The sequence below is a fragment of the Pimephales promelas genome, chromosome 17, assembly GCF_988280905.1.
Source record: "Pimephales promelas chromosome 17, fPimPro1.hap1.1, whole genome shotgun sequence".
Lineage (NCBI taxonomy): Eukaryota > Metazoa > Chordata > Actinopteri > Cypriniformes > Leuciscidae > Pimephales > Pimephales promelas.
The window spans coordinates 14,484,600-14,508,398 of record NC_142785.1 but is presented as its reverse complement, the minus strand read 5'-3'; the positions used below and the strand labels follow the sequence as shown (position 1 = coordinate 14,508,398).

The window sequence follows — 23,799 nt, the reverse complement described above, 5'->3', positions numbered from 1 at the left end:
GCCGACTGATTCAAGCTGATAGAAGAGCAACTTTGACTTGAATAACCACTCGTTACAATCGAGGTATGCAGCAAAGCATTCGTGAAGCCACAACACGCACAACCTTGAGACGTATGGGCTACAACAGCTGAAGACCCCACCGGGTACCACTCATCTCCACTACAAAAAAAGAAAAAGAGGCTACAATTTTCAAGAACTCACCAAAATTGGACAGTTGAAGACTGGAAAAATGTTGCCTGGTCTGATGAGTCTTGATTTCTGTTGAGACATTCAGATGGTAGAGTCAGAATTTGGCGTAAACAGAATGAGAACATGGATCCATCATGCCTTGTTACCACTGTGCAGGCTGGTGGTGGTGTAATGGTGGGGGATGTTTTCTTGGCACACTTTAGGGCCTTTGTGCCGATTAGGCATCGTTTAAATGCAGATCTCAACCCAATAGAGCATCTTTGGGATGTGGTGGAACGGGAGCTTCGTGCCCTGGATGTGCATCCCACAAATCTCCATCAACTGCAAGATGCTCTGCTATCAATATTGGCCAACATTTCTAAAGAATGCTTTCAGCACCTTGTTGAAACAATGCCATGTAGAATTGAGGCAGTTCTGAAGGCGAAAGGGGGTCAAACACAGTATTATTATGGTGATGTTACTCACATCAATAAGTCAATAGAGCCATCAGCTATATCCGTATAATGGAATACTAGTGTACTGCAAACTACCAGTATTGCGTTTTGTCTTCTTTAAAAAAAAAGGTGTGCAATAACATTTGAAACAGTAGTGCATTGCTACATTCATTGCATTGTTTAAAAATCAAATTACCAGAAAGGGCTATTAGACTATCTATTCATAAATAGGCCTACAGTCATTTGCTAAGTTAAATAAATGAGTATGTTTGGCTATTTTGAAGAAATTGGTTGAAAGAAGAATTTCTACTTATTAGCCTACTTATTAGCCTACGAAATAGCCTACTTAGTTACTGTACAGTCAGGCCCGGCTCCAGCTTTTGAGATGTAAGGTGGGCCAAGTGAAATTCCTGATGGGCCAAGACTTTTAATATTATTTTATTCTTCCACATAACAACTTTATTTTATAACAAAAGAGGCAGGTCTTGAAAGGGACTCTCTATACTTATTCTGTATTCAGGATGAAGGTGGACCAGCCCTCCTCTTCACACTTGCAAAACTCAGTTAGTGAGAGAATCGTGCCAAAACTGGAAGCGCAGGTAAGGCGGCATATACAACGCTTTTGCCAAAGTGTAGCCATCCAACGCACATGGCACTCTTTAGCGTCAAGTGAGACGCAGATATATATGGGGCAGAAGGCGCCTCCTAGTGGTTTAACCCTAACCCTACCCCATACATACCTAAACCTACCATAACCGAAGCGTCTCATTTGACGCTAAAGGGTGCCATGAGCGTTGGATGTCTATGCTTTGGCAGAAGTGCCTTGGGATGAGAATGCGTTGGTAAAAGAGATGCAACTGTACAGATTGGGTTATTTCGGGAACTTTTGTTACACAATGCACACAACAAGTCATTCAGACATTTGCAACCGTTTATTTTTTTTTAAACAAAGTTTGATTTTACGCAATTCATCTGTTTTGCAGTTTCCTGCCTCTGTTTTTTTTTCGCCTGCAGATTTCTGTTCACATGCAGGCTTGCAATACTTTTGGCCACATTTGTGCACAAAAACCGTGCCAAAAGTGTAAGCGCGGAAAAATGAAAGTCTGAAGAATACAGATCTTATTTATTTTGCGTTAGCATGAAGCTGCAGCTTCAAATTACATGAATTACACTTACAAATAACAGTTAAATGCTGCAAATATTTTTTTCTCTTTACACCTTTACAAATCTTCTCTTGCGCATGCAAATTTATTTTACAATCTTATGTACTCTTTCTCAAATCTTACCCTGAGCATACAATACTTTTAGGCATTATTTTACCTTCACAATTCACACTCTATACATTGAAAGATTAGAAGACTTAAAAGTTTTTAGGTTTAGTTGAATGAAGGAGAACAAAGTTTGTACAGTATGTGTTTGTGGTTGGTCTTGTCGGTTTCCTGTGGGGCTAAACTGTGGGGAGTTTGACTTTGTTGACATTCCCTGCTGTGGCTAGTATCTGCCCTAGCTTAACTAAAACCACAAAGTTAACCTATGACAGATAGGTTAACTTTGTGGTTTTTGTGGTCCTTTTTGGAACTTTGTGGTCTAGCACAAAGTTAACCGTTGACAGATGAGGAGGGAGTGTCTGTAAGTCGACACTCTTGATTTGTAGATGATATTTACATGCAAATTAATATTAAACAGGAGGTTGAAAGTCTTTCTTTGGTTTAGTTAATATTTCTAACAAGTAGCAACATCATTTTAATGTCAAAATAGAATTTATGTTGAAATATTGCTAAAACAATTTAAATCCATGATGTATAAAAACACCAGCATAGCCATTCACATAAACAGGTGTAGAACATGGATGGGTGGATTTCAAACTAATATGTATTGCTTACGTGATGACTGGCAGGCAAATGTATTTTCTACATTTACATTTACATTTATTCATTTACATGCTACAGTATATATGTCAGATGTCGCACGCCTCTGGAGCAACTAGGGGTTAAGTGTCTTGCTCAGGGACACATTGGTGTCTCACAGTTTATTCGAACCCTGGTCTCTCACACCAAAGGCATGCATTTGTCTAAACTTATCACGTTTTATTATAAATTGCTTAAATTTGCTTCGGGTTCAGGACTGACATTTAGTTTTATAAATGGTCACATAAATCATTTGAGATATATCTTTCTGAGTTTTATATAATTCTCACTGCTTTAAGAGGAAATGTGGTCTGTACACTTTTTTTCATTTAAAGTGTCACTTTTCAGACACTCCCTTGAACTCAGATTAACAGTTAAGATAACATTGCTGAAAGTTTGGAATTCATCCCTGGCTGTCCGAGAGTTATATAAGCACCCTGCACTTTAGGTATTTACAGTCCCAAGGAGTAGAAAGAATTATAGGGAAACAGAAAACGGAAATAGGCAGAGAGAGCACACAAAAAAAAACAACAAAAAAAAATCAAAAGAATATTCATAATTGAAATACTAAAAGTCTAAGAAAAAACTTTGGACAGCTAACAGAACATGATAATAATTGAGGCCAAGCAAACAACTAACTTTAGGAGTAGGTAAAGGCAGTTGCCGGCTCAAAGTGTATAATTTAAGGCTACTAATCCAAGGATCATTTAAGAAAAAGGCAAAAAGAAAGATTTCAACAAGAGTAAATTAGGGAGGAAAACTTCAGAAAGGAGGACTAAAAGGGATAAGAGGATATTCCAGAGGACTTATTTTGTGGTGATGGAAGAGGTACTGAGTTACGAAGAAGCCATTAAGAGGGCAGGTGATTCTATTTATCGGTTTCCTCTAATAGATGTACAGGGTGTCCCTCTCATGAGCACCATTGCAGACAACTGGAAATCAATCAGTGAATTCTGTCCTGACCCATCAGACCTACTCATCTCTACTTATCCTAAAGCAGGTAAAACACTGTTAAAAAATATCTTGCTAATCATCCTAAGGTCTTGTGCGTTTTAATGTCCAGTTAGTGTAAGACCAGACTATACTGTATACTGTGTTCTTTGCACTCTTTCTTGACACCATTTGAGCAATGGATTTAAAGGAACTGTCTTCTGTTGTGGGAATACAAATTAGATCCACTGATTCTATGTCCTGACATAACATCACATGAAAAAAAAAAATAAAAACTAATGTGAACTACATTATATATGGTATTCAAGATTAACATAATGGCATTAGTTTAATGATTAGATTAAATAGTTTCCATTCAGGGGGTTCTGCCAGTCTCTTCATAGGGTCAAATTTTGTGTGAATATTGACATGTCTCTATTTCTCATGACTAGGTCTGCTGGATCTCACAGTCAGGGGTAATGTCCTGTGTTGCCTTTAGATGCTTTGGTTAAAGCGGTCATCTCTGAGGCTAAATTTTATAAAAATCTGTAGATTTAAAGTCACTGAGTGACTGATTTGAAAAGTAGCACATTACACATTACATTGAAAAAGTGTCAGGTCTATTATTTTGCATGTACACTCATTTGACAGATTAGTAACAGGTATCAGTATCCTTCACTGTTGTCACTCCTCCTTTTATCCCTCCGCTCCTCCGTGAGAGATACGGGACCGGTTATGAATCACGCCACAAGCCTTGTGCCGTTCTCTCACGGCCCTCCTTATCCAGAAGGAGGGAACTGAGATGTTACGTCAATGACTGACGAATTGGGATCTCGTCTGAGAGCCCAATCACCTCCAAGTGGTACAGATGGACATTGGCAAGTGAGATTTGCAGATTTGCATAGTTAAACCATGGTTACTACACAAAAAAACATGGTTAAACCAAGGTTATCATAGTAAAACCTTGGTTCATTTTTAGTTACTATGGTTTTACTGCAAAAAATATAGTTAAACCATGGTTACTACAAAAAAAAAACATAGTTACTACTAAAAAAAAACAAATGGTTTTCTTAAGAAAGGTTCTCTCTATTGCGTAAATTCATCGCAAAGTCATCTCTATTGGGTAAAGTCATCGTTTCTCGAGATTTTGAAGCCAAAAATGATCCGTTATTTTTAATATATTGTCAACGCAGTGCAGCAGCCAGCAGACCAAGAGCAGGCTAACTTGCATGATCTGGGGCTGCCCTGCAGGAACTGCTGCAGCCTACCACTGAGCCTTGCGCTTGACGTCACGCCCAATACGGGTGCTTCGCACCCTCTACGTGTTACAGCTCGCCAGAAGGGGGGTGGCTTACCTAAAGGATAGGCTAGGGGGCTGCATCACTGATTTCATCATCTTCAGCAAAGTTCTCCGCATCGTTGGACTCTGAGAGAAGTCATCCACCGTTGAAACTAGCGACCAGCAAGCAGAGGTCAGCACCTGAAGAGGCCGGCCTTTGCTGCCTTCAGCCTTCCGTGCCTGCTACGACATTTGATGTTGAGTATCTTTTTTTACTGTGATATTTGCCTTGTGAGTGTTTACTGCTGCGGCACTTTTCCTTCTCTAAAACAGCGCTCTCTTCTTGGGCCCAAACCACTCAGTCCTCGCCCTGGATTCAGGAGGCTGCGTGCACTGTAAACCGCTTCCATTGTCGACCCTGCAGGCTCGACTCGGAGCCTTCACCACGGTTGCTGTCACTCTGCCATCTGGACCACGCAAGAAGAAACGTCGTTCGCAGAGGATACCGGAGCCTAAGTTCAGGGTGAAGAGCTTGCCAGATTTCATCCCACCAGCCTCCCTCTTTCCTTATCCGCCCCTCCTGGACACGCAGCTGGTGGCTTCGGCCCACACTGCCGCCACCTCAAGGGACGAAGCTGAAGGAATCGACCTGGGTGACAGCTGTTCCATCCTTGCATCGGATAGTGAATGGGCCCAAATCTGGCCCAGCCTCTCTCTTTATGCTTTCCCTCTGGTCTCTCTGTTACCAGCCAGCCACTAATCAAGGGGATCAGGGAAACGCGCCACAGGGTGCTCTTTAAAGCCCCGCAATGGGAGAATCAAAACTGGTTCCTGGAGCTTATGCAGTTGTCACACACAGCCCCTTGGCCGATTCCGGTGAGGTGAGACCTCCTCTCTCAAGCCTGCGGCTCAATCTGACATCCCCATCCAGAGCGCTGGTCTTTGCATGCATGGGTAATCAACAGGTATCCGTTGTCTTGCCAGAAGGAGTGATGAACACGATTACACAATCCAGAGCTCCCTCTAGAGGCAGCTTTACACGTCTAAATGGTTGGTATTCTCCAAATGGTGTCGATAGAGATCTAGACCCATTAAGATGTGAGGTCTCGTGGTTGCCTGGTTTCCTTCAAGAGCAGTTGGATAAGGACGGGTCCCCATCCACGCTTAAATCATACGTGGTGGCCTCTGCAGCATTCACTGAGTTGACACACGGTCACTCAAAAGGAAGAAATGAGCTTGTCATCCTTTTCCTTAGAGGAGCCAGAAGGATTAACCACAGGGTGCAATTTGTGAAAAAAAAAACAGAGGGGGGATGTTTTGAAAAAATTCATATAAATATATAATGAGAACATGAACTTCATCGCTGCATTTGCAGGAAAAAAAGTTCTTATTAACTCATGAAGTATCCTAACGCAATATTTTTACTCTAATAGCTTCCCACACATATATGAACTGTGATCATGCACAACGAAAAAACATGCAATAATTAAATCAATAGATTAATAGGGTAGAGGCTAATTTATATCAGCCTCTCCTGAACCACGGATTGATTGCAAAGTTAAACCATAATAGAAACAGTTTTACTGCTTCTGTTAAGTTAAAGTTATAATGTTAATGTTACATCGCGATGCTGAGCTACAGTGAAATGATAGAAAAGATATATGCATCATCTATGTTAATCAATTTGCCTCATTCGCGCCGCAGAACCTCTAGACGCGCGTAAATGCGTCTTTACATTGATTTAACATTGAAATCACTCGCGCCAGACGTTCAAGAGTGAGTGACTAATCAAAAAACCTTTGCTTTAGTCTCAGTTGAGTGAAACACTGTGTGTATAACTTTCCTAACCCATTCTCAGTGACTGGGACACTAGCTCTGCTTGTCATCATAGAAAAAGATAATCAGATTGTGATGTTTATTCTGAATAGCTATGCTGCCTTCCTTTCTGAAAACAGCTCCACAGCCCAGCGTGGACCTGCAACTGTCTCGCAAGTGTTGATAGGCTATTATCCGTAAGGTTTAACCAATTAGATGGAGCAAGACATTGAGCAAGACATTGAGCAAGTCTGCAGACTCGTGCAGAGCGACAGCTATATGAGAGTCAGCCAAAGTGGCGCATTTAAAAATAAAATTGACTTTAATCAAACCACGGATCCGTGATAAGTTTTCTGATCCGTCCCACCACTAGTGTAGTAGCACTGATCACTTTGAGGGGGGGATAAATATATCCCCACCGGGGATAAAAATAATTAAGCAGAGGCAGGGATACATTGACCAGAAACCGGCTCAGGAACAGACACCGGCTCGGGAACAAACACCGGCTCGGTAACAGACACGGGCTTGGTAACAGACACCGGCTCAGGAACAGACACTAGAACAGAAACAGTCACAAGGACAGACACAAACACAGACACAAACACTGGGTCCGGAACCGACATGAGCTCCAGCTCAGGAACAGGCACTGGCTCTGCCTCCGGCTCAGGAACAGGCACTGGCTCTGGCTCCGGCTCAGGAACAGGCACTGGCTCTGCCTCCGGCTCAGGGACAGGCTCTGCCTCCGGCTCAGGAACAGGCACTGGCTCTGGCTCCGGCTCAGGAACAGGCACTGGCTCTGCCTCCGGCTCAGGGACAGGCTCTGCCTACAGCTCTGGAACAGGCACTGGCTCTGCCTCCGGCTCTGGAACAGGCACTGGCTCTGCCTCCGGCTCAGGGACAGGCTCTGGCTCTGGCTCCGGCTCAGGAACAGGCACTGGCTCTGCCTCCGGCTCAGGGACAGGCTCTGGCTCTGGCTCCGGCTCAGGAACAGGCACTGGCTCTGCCTCCGGCTCAGGGACAGGCTCTGCCTACAGCTCTGGAACAGGCACTGGCTCTGCCTCCGGCTCTGGAACAGGCACTGGCTCTGCCTCCGGCTCTGGAACAGGCACTGGCTCTGCCTCTGGCTCTGGAACAGGCACTGGCTCTGCCTCCGGCTCTTGAACAGGCACTGGCTCTGCCTCCGGCTCAGGAACAGGCACTGGCTCTGCCTCTGGCTCTGGAACAGGCACTGGCTCTGCCTCCGGCACTGGAACAGGCACTGGCTCTGCCTCCAGCTCAGGAACAGGCACTGGCTCTGCCTCCGGCTCAGGAACAGGCACTGGCTCTACCTCCGGCTCTGGAACAGGCATAGGCTCAGGAACAGACACCGGCTCAACGCCGTTGACTTAACGTTATTACTGTATATATAAATATATGACTTACCTCAACCCCGTCCCTAAACCTAACCGTCACTGGGGTTAATGGCATTTATGACTGTTCCCTCACCATCCTAGGAAAGAAAAACATAGCTCCCCAGATGTAGATGTACATTTTGCTTTGTTTTGCTCAGACATTTGACGGCGTGTACAGACACGCGGAATGACGCGGACGTTAATGGCGTAGACATACACAGATACACGCGGATAGCTCAAAATGCGACGAGATAACACGCCACCTGACTCGAAATTGGCGTGTATGTTTACGCAAAAGTCATGATGTCACGTTGGACACAAACACTGGGTCCGGAACCGACATGAGCTCCAGCTCTGGAACAGGCACTGACTCTGCCTCCGGCTCTGGAACGGGCACTGACTCTGTCTCCGGCTCTGGAACAGGCACTGGGTTCAGCTCCGAAACACCAGACACCGGCCTCTCCAATACCCGAGCCAGCCGCTCCAGATAGTCCCAGCTCAGGAAGGCAGACGGAATGTGAACAGTCTCTCGCTGGGCAGACGGGACGTGAACAGTCTCTCGCTCAGCAGACGGGACGTGAGGAGTCTCTCGCTGGGCAGACGGGACGTGAGGAGTCTCTCGCTGGGCAGACGGGACGTGAACAGTCTCTCGCTCAGCAGACGGGACGTGAGGAGTCTCTCGCTGGGTAGACGGGACGTGAGCAGATTGGTGTTGAACTTCTTCTCGACCACCTCCTCCTCTCTGCGACCTCCCCGGGTCCCACGAAAAATGACTAGGTGGGTTCCCGGACGGTGTCCTTCTGTCACGATCCACACACGGGAAACAGAAATAAATCCAAAAGCAGATGTTTATTTATAAGGGCAATCCAAATCCGTATTCAGCCAGGCAAGGGTCAAAAATCAAAGCAATCCAAAACAAGAAACAAACAAGCAGGAACTAGGAATTTAACATAGACAAGAAGTCGTGTGACACAAAATACAAGGACTCCGTAAAGCACACTGAAACAGACAGGGTTATATACACAGGGAATAGTCAATGATAATGGGGAATTGGCTGAGTGCAATGATCAAGTGCAATGATGCAAAGACAAGGATCGTGGGAAATGTAATTCATGAAGTGAATGACACCGTGGGGAAGGAGGACATAGTGGACACCTGGGGAACACAGACCCAACACTGTGACAGGTTCTCTCTAGAAGAGGGAACGAGTATTGTGTAACTCGACTGTGCAGGCACCGAGAGCAAATTTTCATTTCAGCTGATGAAACCAGTGATGCAGTCCCCAAGCTCGTCTTTTATACGCTAAGCCACCCCCCTTCTGGCGGGCTGTGTAGAGGGCGTGATGTCACGCGCAAGGCTCAGTGGTGGGCTGCAGCAGTTGCTGCAGGGCAGCCAACCAATGGGCGTGCTGGATAGCCTGCTCTAGGTCTGCTGGCTACTGCACTGCACTGCGTTGACAATATATGAAAAATAAAGAATAATTTTTGCCTTCAATATCTCGAGAAAAGATGACTTACCCATAGCGTAACCAACTTGTGCAATACTCGTTCCTTCTTCTAGAGAGAACCGAGGTTACGTATGTAACCGAGTATGTTAATTTGTGTAAGGGCTGGACTATGACGTTATTTTCTTCTAGATCTGCTACAGTAGAAACAACCATTGTTGCATTTACTTGTTATCAAAACTGCTTTGAAACAACCTGTATTGAAAAATCGCTAAATAAATAAAGGTGATTTGACTTGACAATAACTGGCAATAACTAGGAGCTAGTCCCGAATCTATACCGCTAAACCTAATTTTAACCCATCGTTACCTTTTAGTATTCAATACTTTCTTTGTAAGTACATTGAAAGTACTCATACTGTAAAATAAAGTGCAACCAGATGGTTTGTGTCAAACATAGCATGTATGTGAGCCTTGTGCTTGACGTCACGCCCAATGAGGGCGCTTGTATGTGTGTGTGTGGTCAATTATTGGCTAAAGAGCATAAAACTCATCAAAAATAAATATCAGTTTATTTCTTGAATTTGCTAGGTTGTCTAGAAAATGAATAACAAGAATGTGCATCAGATTCGTTTTGAGTTTTAAAGTTTTGTAAACTTCATTAATCTGGAAACATTTGAAAATGGCGTTTTCGTTTAAAAACATGGATCACATGACTAAACTCATGTGTTTTCAAATACCTCCGGCTTCACAGTCTACAACACACTAGACACGCTACAACGCGAAAACAGCGTTTTCAAATTTATCCGCTTTAGAGAGCGTTTTCCAAAAGCTACATTTTTATTTAAAACGCTGTCTCAGTGTGGACGGAAGGCCAAACCGTTTTCAAACGAATACGTATTAGTGTGGACATGGCCTTTGTTGTATACTGTCATGGAGGATAGGGGAGCGTGGGGCACAACCTAACGCAGGGTTAAATGTAACACGGTCTTTTTACATAGTTCGTCAGGATCAAGCAGGCTGTCTTTCCGCTCGTTTTCTCTTGCTGCCAGAAGACAGTCTCCCGCGAATTTGCGGAAAGTTTGGATTATATTTCGTGAAGATACTGGACAAAGAGTGTTTTGACACCATAAAAGTAAATTTTTTCATTATATATTTTTTTCGCTTTCTGGGTTGGGTGTATACGTTTCCAAATCTAAATTTATATTGCCTTAATCACTGTCTTGTTGGCTCAAACATAGCACCATTTTGAGACATGTCAGCAATTCCTATAGCGACTGTTAGCTAGGGTTAAAATATGTAATACACAGCCGGGTTAGTTGTAACACAGCGTTACAACTAAGCCGCCAAGACTGCCACACACAAATCTAATTTAATTGCAATTACAATATTTTATAATTTTATTTATTATTATTTATCGCAAAACTGTGCAGCTCTTTTCTATGTCTCTATCCATGATATTGATCCACAATAGAAGGATGATTGGATGAGGGATGGATGTATGGATATCTGTCTATACAGATGCACAAACAATATCAAACTATACAAATAAAATAGTACTGAATTATGTGTGTTACACACAAGTGTTACAACTAACCGCTCTGTCTGTTACAATTAACCCCACATATGGGTTGTTACATTTGCACTTCTGTCACTATCAGTGCAACTGTATGAAAATGGTAGGTCCTAGAAAAAAACTTTAAGTGTTCATTTGTAGCAGAGATGTGTATGTTGCTTGTGTAAAAAAATAATAATCTAACCTAATTATTTTTTTTGATTAACTGAGCCAAAACCAAAATGCGTTAGGTTGTGCCCCGCTCTCCCCTACGTTACTCCCAACAAAAATTTAGTAAATGGACTTCAACTTCCAAAACCCAGTAAAGCAGTGGTCTGGGTTCAAACACTCTGACACACAAAGTGAAGCATTCACGTGACTGGAAAGAAAGTGACCGCACGCGTACATCACAGAGACATCTATTTAATGTGTGTGTTTACATCTGGAAGGCGTATTTTTTAGAGTGTTTGCTCATCTGCAATAAGTATGTAGGATGTCAAATAGACGTTTAGATGATGTCTTTAAGATGTAATGATTTAGAGTGTATGTTAAACTGACATCTTAAAGATGTCTATCAGATGTTAGTGAACATCAGATGCTTTCCAGATGAAGTGATCTTTAACAGACATCTTGCAGACGTACAGTATGTGCTATCTGGGGTTCGGGGGCTTCGTTTTTCGTTGATCACATGTTTCTCTGAAAATAGTACGTGCTCTGGCACGGAGCTTCATGAGAAATTGCACAGCGTACTTGATACGCACTTTGAAGCTTCAGTCAGAGTCAAATGTAACATCACTACTCTGTGCACTTTCCCTGTTTCCTGGATCCTCTCCTGCCAGCTGCAACTGAGGTGTGTCCATCCATTCCCTTCGTTCATTCCCCTCTTAGCTATATTCAAGAAAAGACTGTTACTTTCAGTCTCCATATCATCATCACTCATTGCTCTGTTTCATTCAGATTCCTGCCTGCTTTGACTCACTCTCTGCTGCATCAATAAACTCATGTAAAACTGTTCTCCAGCTGTGCTCTCTGAGTCTGCATAATATTACAGTCATCTTGTAATATTACACAGAAATTTGCTGAGGCCCCCTTGTGGGCTCCTGCTCCCTGGTTGAGAACAAGTTGTCTAATGCTTGTCTCTGTGTTAAGGCACAACCTGGACTCAAGAGATAGTGGATCTTCTGCTGCACAATGGAGATGCTGAGGTGTGCAAGAGAGCGCCGATATCTGTCCGTATACCATTTCTGGAAAAATTCTCTGCTCCACCTATACCATCAGGTAAGCATTTCTATACATGCTTCATCTATACTTATCACAAGGTTTTTGTGATATGAAGAATGTGTCAGTGCACCTGCATCTACACCACTCATGTCTTGAACATTTTTATCTTTTATGCTTCATTCAGGGCTTGACTTACTTAGACAGATGAAACCACCGAGAGTAATCAAGACTCACTTACCCATTCAACTAGTGCCTAAAGGATTCTGGGAAAATAAATGCAAGGTAATAATTTAATTGAAACGATTGCTGCGTCCCAATTCGCATACTATCCGTTCTAAATAGTATTCGAAAATAGAATTAGTACGTCCCAAATCGTAATATGTTGAAATGAGTGTTTCAAAGATACCCGGATGGTCTACTTTTTCCGGTCAGAATCCGAAGTGTAGATCGATGCACATTCTAACGGCTGATATTGCCCAAAAAACATTGTGCACGAGTAAAAAGTGTTAAAAAACTACAGAGACATGGTCGATACGGAGGACGCGCGAGTCCCCGCGGTTGTGTAGAGAGGTTTAGATAAAGAGCTTTGAGTGACTAATTATCAGTATCTAACCTGACGAAAATGAATTTATTCAATGTTGTCCACATTATATTGCATTTGCAACAGCATTGTGAACTTTTGTAAAGACACGTTTAGCCATTACGTTTTAAATGCATCATTATATTCAAATTGCAAACACGAGGAGAGCATGAAAGACCCACAACTGGCAGATGAACGTGCTCTCCGAAACGGTAGGAAATAAAATTAGATAGAATGGAGGATTTTAACTGTGACGAGATGATTGACAGGGCCGTTTACGGTGACAGAATGCACGCAGCACGCGTCAGAGCTGTCCGTTAAAGATGACGTGATAGTTTGTCCCAAAGCTTGCCTACTCTTTTGCTACACACTCAAAAGTATGTACTTTTTCCTCACAAAAAGAGTACATACTTTTAGGGTGTAGTAAGCGAATTGGGACGCAGCAGATGTGATCATTTCAAAAACAAGGTCAAATTTGGGTTTATTTTCATTCTTCCTATCCAAAGCAAAAGATAACAAAATGACCTGTCTCTAGAGTGTTCTGGTAATAGGTATTCGGCAATATAATGTTTAAACCCCTTGATTTGCCTCTGACCACAGAGTACCAGAAATCATGTCCACTAGCTGCTCTGCCTGCTTTTTCCCAGGTCATCTATATAGCCCGAAATGCTAAGGATAATCTTGTAAGCTACTTCCAATTTGGTCGTATGAATCTTACCCAGCCAGAGCCAGGACCTTGGGATGGATACATTCACAAGTTCATGAAGGGAGAATGTGAGAGAAAACTACATATTTAAATGCAGAATGTAATTTAAAAATCCGGAATCTTTACTCTGTACTCGAATGTTTTTACAGTACGTTGGGGCTCTTGGTATGACCATGTCAAAGGTTACTGGAAGGAATGCAAGGAAAAGAATATTCTCTACCTGCTCTATGAGGACATGAAGGAGGTATAATGCAGCATATCCTTTCAAGTCCTGTCATTTTGCTAAAATCTGATTTATCTTTTATTTTATATCCTCCTTTTTTAGACTGGCTTTCTTGTATCTATGTTTTTCTCTTTTCCTCTCACCAAGAATCCTGTTAGGGAGATTAAAAGAATCATGCACTATCTGGACCTGTCTGTTTCTGAGGATATCATAGAAAGGATTGCGCAGTTGACATCCTTCCAAGTCATGAAAGACAATCCAATGGCTAACTACTCCTTCGTCCCGAAATCTGTGTTTGATCAGTCTATTTCTGCCTTCATGAGAAAAGGTTAATATAAAACCATACTAGAAATTCCTTATTAGGAGTGTGACAATGCACTTAGCACTGTAAAAGGTTTTGCTTCAACTCAACTCCGTCATACTGAAATCATAATACTTTTACGATCTCATCAGTAGAGATGATATGACACTTATTAGATGATATTTATTCTTAGTTATTTATACTTTAAATGTTTTTAGTTATAGAATGAGGAGCAGAACCTAATATTTCCCCCAAAATAATACTGGTGTACCCCCTTAATGGCTGCCTGAGAAAGTTAGATATGTTAATGTTCTTTGTAGTTTGTGGACAACAGTATTGACACTAAGGCTTTGTTTACACAGAAACGATCTGAGGAGAAAACGGAAAAGTGGCATTGCGTTATCACTTTTTATTCTGCGTTTAGATGAGCGTAATGAGTGGGAAATCTGTGTGCACATGGTGACGCAAAAGTGTGTGAAATTCGATATAGTCTGCACTCCAGGCGGCTAGGTGGCGATGTGGAGCACTGCCACACAACAAGTCAGTGCACCTGCATTCAACGTTCACTGTTTAGCTAGTCTCAGCCTCAGACGTCACGTTGGCTAAAAGTCTGATGCATATGGTACACTTAACTGGAAACACTTCAGGAATGTCGAAGTCATCATCTGATTGGTTGAATTTTATCGGATTTCCGGGGGCGTCAAGTGTCGCGTTTATTTTTGGTCCGCCGGGAAACAAAGCGCAGTGTGATTGCGGAAGAAAAACTGTGAGTGGGGGTTCAATCTTCAACTGGCTGGCAGGAGCTGCCACTGGCAGGTCACGTGACCTGTCAGTGGCTGACTGGCAGCTGCCAGTGGTTGTCTGTCAGTCTGCCTTTGGCAAGTTTCAGAAACCATTGATTTTTGAGTTTTTGTGTTTTGTGTTCCTCAAATTTAGTAGTAGGATCCCAATTTAACTAGTCAAATGGCCGTGATCAGACTGGCAGCTTACAGACGCTTGCTGGACGCTCATCCAGTCAGCTGCGGCTGATCAGCGAATATAACGCGCTGCCTGACACTCTCACTACAAGGAAATAAATTGTTTTTTTTTTATTATGAATATAATGTCATGCATTTATTCTTGTATATCATTGGTGTTTTGGGCACTGTTATCCGGATTAAACCAGTCAAATGGCCGTGATCAGACTGGCAGCTTACAGACGCTTGCTGGACACTCATCCAGTCAGGGGTGATCAGCGAATATCGCGTTGCCTGACACTCTCGCTAAAAGGAAATAAATTGTTTTCTTATTATGAATATAATGTCATGCCTTTATTCTTGTGTATGATTGGTCTTTTGGGTACTGTTGTCCCGATTAAACCAGTCAAATGGCCGTGATCAGACTGGCAGCTTACAGACGCTTGCTGGACGCTCATCCAGTCAGCCCATGATCAGCGAATATAACGCGTTGCCAGACACTTTCACTAAAAGGAAATAAATAGTTTTCTTATTATGAATATAATGTCATGCCTTTATTCTTGTGTATGATTGGTATTTTGGGGCCGTTTATCCCGATTAAACCAGTCAAATGGCTGTGATCAGACTGGCAACTTGCAGACGCTTGCTGGATGCTCATGGAGTCAGCCGCGGAGTCTAACGCGTCGCCTGACACTCTCGTTACAAGGAAATAAATAGTTTTCTTATTATGAATATTTTTTCATGCATCTATTCTTTAGAGTACTTTATGTTTTGGGGACTGTTGTTATCCCAATTAAACCAGTCGAATGTGCCATGATCAGACTGGCAGCTTACAGCTTTGCTCGGCTCACAGAGCCGCGGCTGAGCAGCGAATATAATGCGATGCTTGACACTCTCGCTGCAATGAAATTAATAGTTTTTTTTTTTTATTAAGAACATAATCTCATACATCTACAGTATTCATTAGTATGATATGATGTTTTGGGGACCGTTGTGATCACACTGGCAACTATACGCTTTGCTGGACGCTCATGCAGATCAGCCAGCCAACAAAGCGTCAGCTGCCAGTCGGATCACGGCACGACTGGTTTAATCGGAATAACAGTCCCCAAAACATCAATCATACATAAGAATAAATGCATGACATTATATTCGTAATAAGAAAACTATTTATTTCCTTGTAGCGAGAGTGTCAGGCGGCGCGTTAGACTCGCAGTCTCAGCCGCGGCTGACTGGATGAGCGTCTGTAAGCTGCCAGTCTGATCATGGCCAATTGACTGGTTAAATTGGAATAACAGTCCACAAAATAGCAATCATAAATAAAGAACATTATTCATATCAACAGATTCATAATAAATGAGCTATAAAGGGAGGAACACAAAACACAAAAACTGTCAAAAATCAATGGTTTCTGAAACTTGCCAAAGGCAGACTGACAGAAAACTATAGCCGGCCACTGACAGGTCACGTAACATGCCAACCAGCCACTGGCAGCCTGGCAACTGGCGGCTCCTGCCAGCCAGTTGAAGATTGAACCCCTACTGAAAACTGTTGTGTTTAACTTATATGAGTGACCTATGTGAGTGACAATGAGCATTTATCAAGATCAGCTACAGTTGTATGCCCCCTCCTATCTATTATGGAAGATCAAGTGAAGTACTTAATTGCGAAGGGGATATCAGCCGCGTTTGTGGGCAAACATGAAACAACAGATGCTGACATCGCAGCTGGCCGATTCAGTATTCATATATAAGGCGCACACTGGATTAAAAGGCGCATAAGATACTGCAGAGTCAAACGTTTGACTGGGTTTGCGTTATGCATCCACTAGATGTGCTAAAAGCTAATGGGAATGTAGCGAGTGCGCGGCGCCGGAGGTGAGGCGTTTATTTAGTAAGCGTGAGTGCGCTGGGGCGGGGACGTAACTTACATTCGCAGCCTGACTCATGTGAGTATTCAATGTGCGGCGGCTCGATGACAGCCACAGCTGGCTGTTTTCAATGAGACGACCCGGTTTACTGTGAACGGGGAGCGCTTTGTGAACATTCTGTGATGCACGCAGCGCCGGGGACAGTGTGTCTGTTAAAGAGTGAGCGCTCGTGAGCGGGCACGTGATTTACAAACACATAACCTGATTTATACGAGGTTGAACTGGCCGTGTGACAAAGCAGGCATAAGACGGACATGAGCGCGAGTTCGTGGTTGAATTTAATAACGCGGAGCGTTGTTACGAGCGCCTCCGGTGACTGCTGCTGACTGCTGACTGACTTGTTGCACGCCGGTCTGTTGTTGTGGGGACATTTCCACGCCCTAAAAATGTGACGCTGAACGAAACAAACTGTAATTGGTTGTTTGACATTTAGGTCAAACGGTCTTATGGGCGGGCCTTGGCCAAAGAAAGCTGCTATCCACAAGTTTCCTACGCTCCATGAGGCCTTGCGTCAAAAGTGGGCGCGACTTCCGGTTGGAAGTAAACAAAGCGCGATTTGACATGCTTGACACTCGTTCATTCAACAGTTGACAGTCATTCAAGTTATAGCGATCCAAACTAGCTAACGATGTGGGAACACAACCTCAACGAAATTCAAAAGGGTGAAATAACAGTACCTTTACCTCCGCAGTAGTTGATTGGGAGTATTATCATAACATTATTAATAATCAATACTCATCAAGGTATGGTGACAGACAGTTGTGCGAGCTGACAAAAAATTTAAATAAAAAATACACACTTAGTCATTGTGCTTTGGAGTTTATTCAAAATTATAAATGAATGTGCTGCTTGAATACATTAACTGGCACATTTGGTATTCTGTCAACTCAGGCTTTGATCCTGAGTTTAGCTGTAACATCAGTAGCGAACAGCCAATCACATGCTGATAGAGTTTATAGAACATTAAGAATTTAAACAAATGTACACAGGAAGATTCGTCGTCTTTTGGGAGGTGATGGAAACTACAGTCGTTGGCAGGATCACTCTGATTTCGTTTTCAGCTTATGTTCAAAACAATCACGTTTAAGCCACTGAATTAGTTTAGTCCGGTTATACATACAACCGCGAACAGCACATGTTGTCCATGAACTCCGTAACACCATCTCTCATAAAGATTTGCGTCTTTAAATAGTAAAATAATTCTCAGAAAAACAGCTAGCCTCTTCGCTAACTAACACACAAAATACCATTGGAATGCTACTTCCGCCGCCTCACCGGAAGTTTCACCCACTTTATTTTTTTACAGGAGCGCCCCTCGGAAACTTGTGGATAAATTCCAGACCTTCAGCCGTCAGTCTGAAGGTCTGGCTACATGAGACTACTGTTTAGCAGACTTTTGCATTTTTACCCTTTAAACGAGAACACGACGGAGGAGCGTTTTTAAGATTTCCACTCTGGAGGGTGGTTTCACTTTTTTGCGTTTTTAAGCCACAAAAACGCCGCTACCGTGTAAATGAAAAGCACATCCGATAAAATATTTTTACATTTTCAGGGCCTAAGAGAAATCCAGCAACATTGTGGTGTATCCTTAAGGACCCTTCCTTAGGGTATATAACAGATAATACATGAACATTTAAAAAAAAAAACATCTCCATATTAAAGGATTAGTTCACTTTAAATGAAAATTAGCCCATGATTTACTCAATCTCGACTTTCTTCAGACAAAATTATGGAGTTATATTAAAAAAATATCCTTGCTCTTCCAAGTATTATAATGGCAGTGGATTGCAATCAACAGATTGAAGCTCAAAAATGCCCATCGGTCCATCATAAACAAACTCCACATGGTTAATAAAGGCCTTCTGAAGCAAATCGATGAGTTTGTGTAAGAAAATTATTAATATTTAACACGTTACAACGTAAAATTCTACCTTCCGGCCAAATGAACTCTTTGTAAAGTGTAAAGTGTACTTGTAAAGTAAACTACTCCTTTAAGCTCATTTAATCAGTATTAGGGAAACAAAGGAAATTCACAACAGCTGACAAGCTCCACCCACAATGCCACATACCATAGAAAGAAATTAGGCTTGTTTGAGATGAGCAAAATCTGCATCAAACTATGGAGATAGAATTGTTGCATTATTCCAAATAAATAGATTGAGATTCACAAACAAATGTAAAGAGTTTCACAAAAATGGATAAAACTCACACATAAATAAAAGATGAGATTTGCAAATAATAAGAAAAATATTTATTAATGTGTTTTTTGTCACACACAACTCTGCCAGGCATTTATTTGTGAACGCTTTCTGTGCATTTGCAGATCACTGCACGCATTTGTGAATATCTTCTTTTGCATTTGTAAATCCCCTCATGCATCTGTGGATTTTGAAATACTTAGTGCAGACAAATACGTGCAGACAAATCCACAAATAAGTGGACTCAAGCCAATCGATAACGGCCTCATTGAACTGACCAGTCATAGCAAATAAAACCAAATGCATTTGATTATAATTAACATGACAAAGTGTGCAAAACTAAAGTAGCCTAAATTTATTTTTTACATTTCTGTCTGAGGTTACGATCTTGACTGACGGGGGGAAAAACTGATAATTCCGGTCCTTGATTCTGATTGGTTAAGCCGCGTTTGAAGCCATTGTAAATGACTCAACAAACATACACCTGTGATCACATTACATTAGGATTACTGTGCAAATTCTATTTGTGATTCTTCGTTGCTACCTGCATGACAACCTCTTTCGAACTAAATTGCTTGGCGGAGGAATAAATGCGTTATAATGTTATATTTTTTTGTTGCTGGTGTTTATTTTATGAATAAAATAAATATTAAAATGAACATTTTTATGGAGTAACTGCTTTATAAAAGCAATAAGCCCCTTGACGCAGTGTTTTACAGTGGATTGAGAACAGCTAAGGGGGTTTTAGGAGTTCTAACAACGCCCCTTAGCTGTTCTAAATACACTGTAAATGAAGGCTTCGCTTTTGCTTTTGCTATTGCTTTAGTGAATAAACATCAAGGTAACAACTTCCATTTGAAAACACACCAGAGCTATATAATACATTACAGTACAATAGTGAAATATAGTTTAGCTGTCATTATACAAACCCCTCATGACAATTGAGCAATCATAATCAATTATTCAGAGGCTCATGTAATAAGAAATTATATAAAGTACATTGTGTTCAAAATTAATAAATAAGTATGTTTGTTTTTGCAGGAGAGGTCGGTGACTGGGTTAACCATTTCACCCCAGCTCAATCCAAGATGTTTGATGAAGACTATGCAATCCAAATGAAAGACACAAACATTCCTTTCCGCTTTAGCATCCATTAATAATTTGTGCAATATAATATCACATTCACACGCTATTCAACTAATCTCTTATAATTACAAATGTATATATATACATTTGTTGACTGCTTTTTTTCTTTGCATGATTGTATTTATGGGGTGCAATATAACATGTATTCGTGGTTTTCCTTTTTTTTAAAGTCTTATTTTTCATAAACTTCACCTTTATTGTCAGCCGCGCTCTCCTCTGTCCCCTGAATGAGCGGTTGACTTCCTGATTCTATGAAACCACTCCCTCAGAAACACGTAGTGGGCTCAGATTGGTTAGTTTGGCCCGGTGTGTTGTGATTGGCTAAACTGACGCTCACGTTGTCCGGAAGGTTAACGCCCATTACCTTTATGGGCGAAACGTGAGTGTCATGAGCTCCGGTCCAGATGTAAATACCGAACTGCAGTATCAGTTTCAGGCGTAATCAGACCGAGAAAGCGGCGATGAAGAGAGTCAAGCAGAACCACACCACACACGGCTCTTACTAAACATTTCTGAATGATAATTTGCTACATTTTTACATTTTATACACGTTTATTTTACACAATAGCATCTGACTGGCAACAATAGCAACTGACTGGCTACTAATGTTATACTCAAACAGCGTTGGCAAGTTTACGTTCTTGATCAAATGCATATATACATGAAAAATACGTTTAAAACATTAGTAATTATTGAAAATTCAGGTCCATAATGTTTGTACACGTTTGTCGTAGACACAAAATAGCATAGGCTAACTAGTAGTGGCTATAAAGCCAGCGCTGGCATTTGAAAAAAAATAAAACACAAGGCTACGTCTGGAATTATACATGCAAATAAAATGATTAAGTCTTAGCCTACTTGCAGGTTGTGGCCCAACAACTGCTGCCAAAGTTGGAACTGCTTCATGTTTTAGTAACAGTTTCTTGTTGAATCCGGTGTTGAATTCGTGGAGATTCTGGAAGCTGTCTTCTGTAAAATGCGCAGCACAGAAAGCTAGATTACGATCGCCATTTTCAGGAACATAATCAAACATAAATTGTATCCATTGTTGAGGAAGTATAGCGTTCAGCAGAAGACCTGACAGCTGCGTGAACAACACACTCGACGAGTCGACGTTCCTCAGAAATACGCGCATGCCATTTTCTGCATATTCTGAGGGAGGGGTTGATGCAAATGTGTGGGTTAGTGACGTACCATAACCCAGCTGTAGTCCCAATCGAGTCGTTTTAGGCAATATACTTCCTGATTTTTAAAAGACGATATCTCTGCTTACAGTGAACTTTCAGCGCTGCAACTTTGCAGATACTGTTCATGCACCAACAGCAACATTACACACTATTTAAAATGAAAAAAGTGAAATCGCAGTCAACCCCCTCCCTTTAAATGTTAGAATTTATAGCTTGATTAATTTACAGTTAAGGTCAAGACAATTGCCAGGATGGAAACAAAGAGCTTAACTAAGCCATTGGAGGACATCATGGTGTGTCCAATTTAAGGTTATTTAGATTTTCTTTAAAACCATTTTTGAACTGTTGATGTTATAATGCAGATACTCTGTATTATCTAATATGTAATGTTTTAAATTTGCACAAACCAAACTAATACCATAAAACTTCACATAGATGATCAAATCCATTAATGTTTGTTATGTTGTTTTCCTCTCTGAAAATGATATTGCTTTTTGGAGGATGATGACCTCCATGGCTTTTGTTATTTTAAGGCATAGTTCACTTAAAAATAAAAATTATTTCATTACTCACCCTCATGTTGTTTCAAACCCGTAAGGCTTTCGTTCATTTTCGGAACTCAAGTGAAGATCTTTTTGATCAAATCTGAGAGCTTTCTGTCCCCCCATTTACATCTGTGCAACCACTTTGACACTTCAAAAAGTTCATAAAGAGACCATAAAACTATAATCCATGTGAATTGAGCGGTTTAGTCAAAACTTTCTGAAGAGACACAATCTCTTTATATGATGAACAGATGAATTTAGGCTTTTATTCACGTTGCATTACTATCTCAGTATCTCATTCATTCTGTTTATTAATTTTCTCATATATTTTAGTTTGTTTTTATTGGTTTTAAAGAATTACAAATACAGCCTAAAACAGGAAATAAAATGAATAAATTAATTAAACAGTGACAAAATCAAGTTAAGCAAAAACATTGAAATAAATGTTTACAAAGAGAAACACATTTTACAGCTTTCTGATTTTTTTTTAAACATATTTGTTTTTAGGTATTGATGAACTTCTGCCTTTAAAATCAAAAACAAAGTCTCATTTCAACCATAATTGTGGTTTGCACTCACGTGATGGAGGGCAAGGCAAGGAGTGAAGAGCGCAATGGACAAGATGGAGGAAAATCCTAATTTAGAAAAATCCTAATTTAGACGCTATTACAAGAGAAATATATCAACAGAAAGTCGAAACATATGTTGGACGTGATCCGTTATGAAGAGGACCGATTTTCAACTGAATTGAGAGATTTTCCTGCCATCGAGGCTGTAGATATCAGCAACTGGTCTTACAGACATACTTTGACTTTAAAAAGTTCGGAAACTGGTACATTACACGAACAGCCACATAAGTGTATTGTATTTAAACACCTGAATAATGCAATTATAAGCCACATAAATAATGTATTAACACACATTTGACGAAGTGATCACTACAGTGCACACACACACACACAGGCATTTTCCCATTTGGCTCCTCCCGACCACAAACGTAGGTTTACAAGGCATTTTTCCCTGTGTTTTTCTGTCAATTTCTTGTATTTCACTCTTTCCAAAATGATTTCACACTTTGGCACTCAGCAAATAGATGATTCAAAGACTCCTCACTGTTGCTACAAAAAGAACATTCTTTACCAACATCTATAAAATTAGAAAGCCACATATTAGTTGGATATATTTTGCGTAAGATCTTCAAGTGAATTTCTCTTACTTTTAGTAAAGAGGTTAAGCGACTTTTGACTTCAAGTCATGATGCAAAGTTCCCCTTTGGTATGGAAGTACCTTATGGCCATAGAAATATATTTATCCTAAGACACAAGTGAGATCACATATTGTTTCTTATATACGCACATTTTTTAAAAACGGCCACCAATCATACTTGAGAGACCCATATCTTTGCCTCTGTTATAGCTATAATGACAAATTTGGTATCAACGTGTACATTTTTGTGGTCAAGGAGTCCAATAAAGTAGGTTCCAAGACTAGAAAACAATAATGTTGTCCTTACCATGACAATTGGAGGTGAAGTATGCAATTTTTTATCAAAAAAAGCATGCCAAACACACAGTCCATTCACAACTTAAAGGGATAGTTCACTTTGAAATTAATTTTTGATATGTTTTGGCTTACCTCAAGGGCATCAAAGATGTAGGTGTCTTTGTTTCCGCAGTAGTTTCAATTTTGATATTTTTAGGTCAAACCGTTTGTGTCAATCAGTCATATAATGGAGGTCTATGGGGTCCAACTCAAAGAGCATGCACAGAGAAGTCCAAATTAAACATGATTAAATGACTCGTGACCTAAGACATGAAATGAGTGGTTTGTGTGAGAAAACGAACAGTATTCATATCGTTTTAC

At 41.1% G+C, this 23,799-nt stretch overlaps 1 protein-coding gene across 1 annotated transcript; it reads left to right on the top strand.

The window, feature by feature from the left end:
• Positions 1–2,975: 2,975 nt before the first annotated feature.
• Positions 2,976–21,969, top strand: LOC120488762 (sulfotransferase 1 family member D1-like). The gene is made up of 7 exons (XM_039685403.2): positions 2,976–3,530; positions 12,093–12,221; positions 12,349–12,446; positions 13,392–13,518; positions 13,600–13,694; positions 13,821–14,001; positions 20,100–21,969. Exons 1-7 carry the CDS (start codon positions 3,350–3,352, stop codon positions 20,213–20,215), a joined length of 927 nt encoding a protein of 308 aa, XP_039541337.1. The 5' UTR covers positions 2,976–3,349; the 3' UTR covers positions 20,216–21,969.
• The last annotated feature ends 1,830 nt before the right edge of the window (positions 21,970–23,799 follow it).

What these genes read in the sequence shown, in the direction of transcription:
- LOC120488762 (XM_039685403.2), top strand. Translation starts at nt 3,350, where the DNA reads ATGGAAGAGGTACTGAGTTACGAAGAAGCCATTAAGAGGGCAGGTGAT. An exon ending in TCTGGGAAAATAAATGCAAG is followed by an intron (nt 12,447 to 13,391) that starts GTAATAATTTAA and finishes GCTTTTTCCCAG; the next exon opens with GTCATCTATATAGCCCGAAA. An exon ending in TCTATGAGGACATGAAGGAG is followed by an intron (nt 13,695 to 13,820) that starts GTATAATGCAGC and finishes CCTCTCACCAAG; the next exon opens with AATCCTGTTAGGGAGATTAA.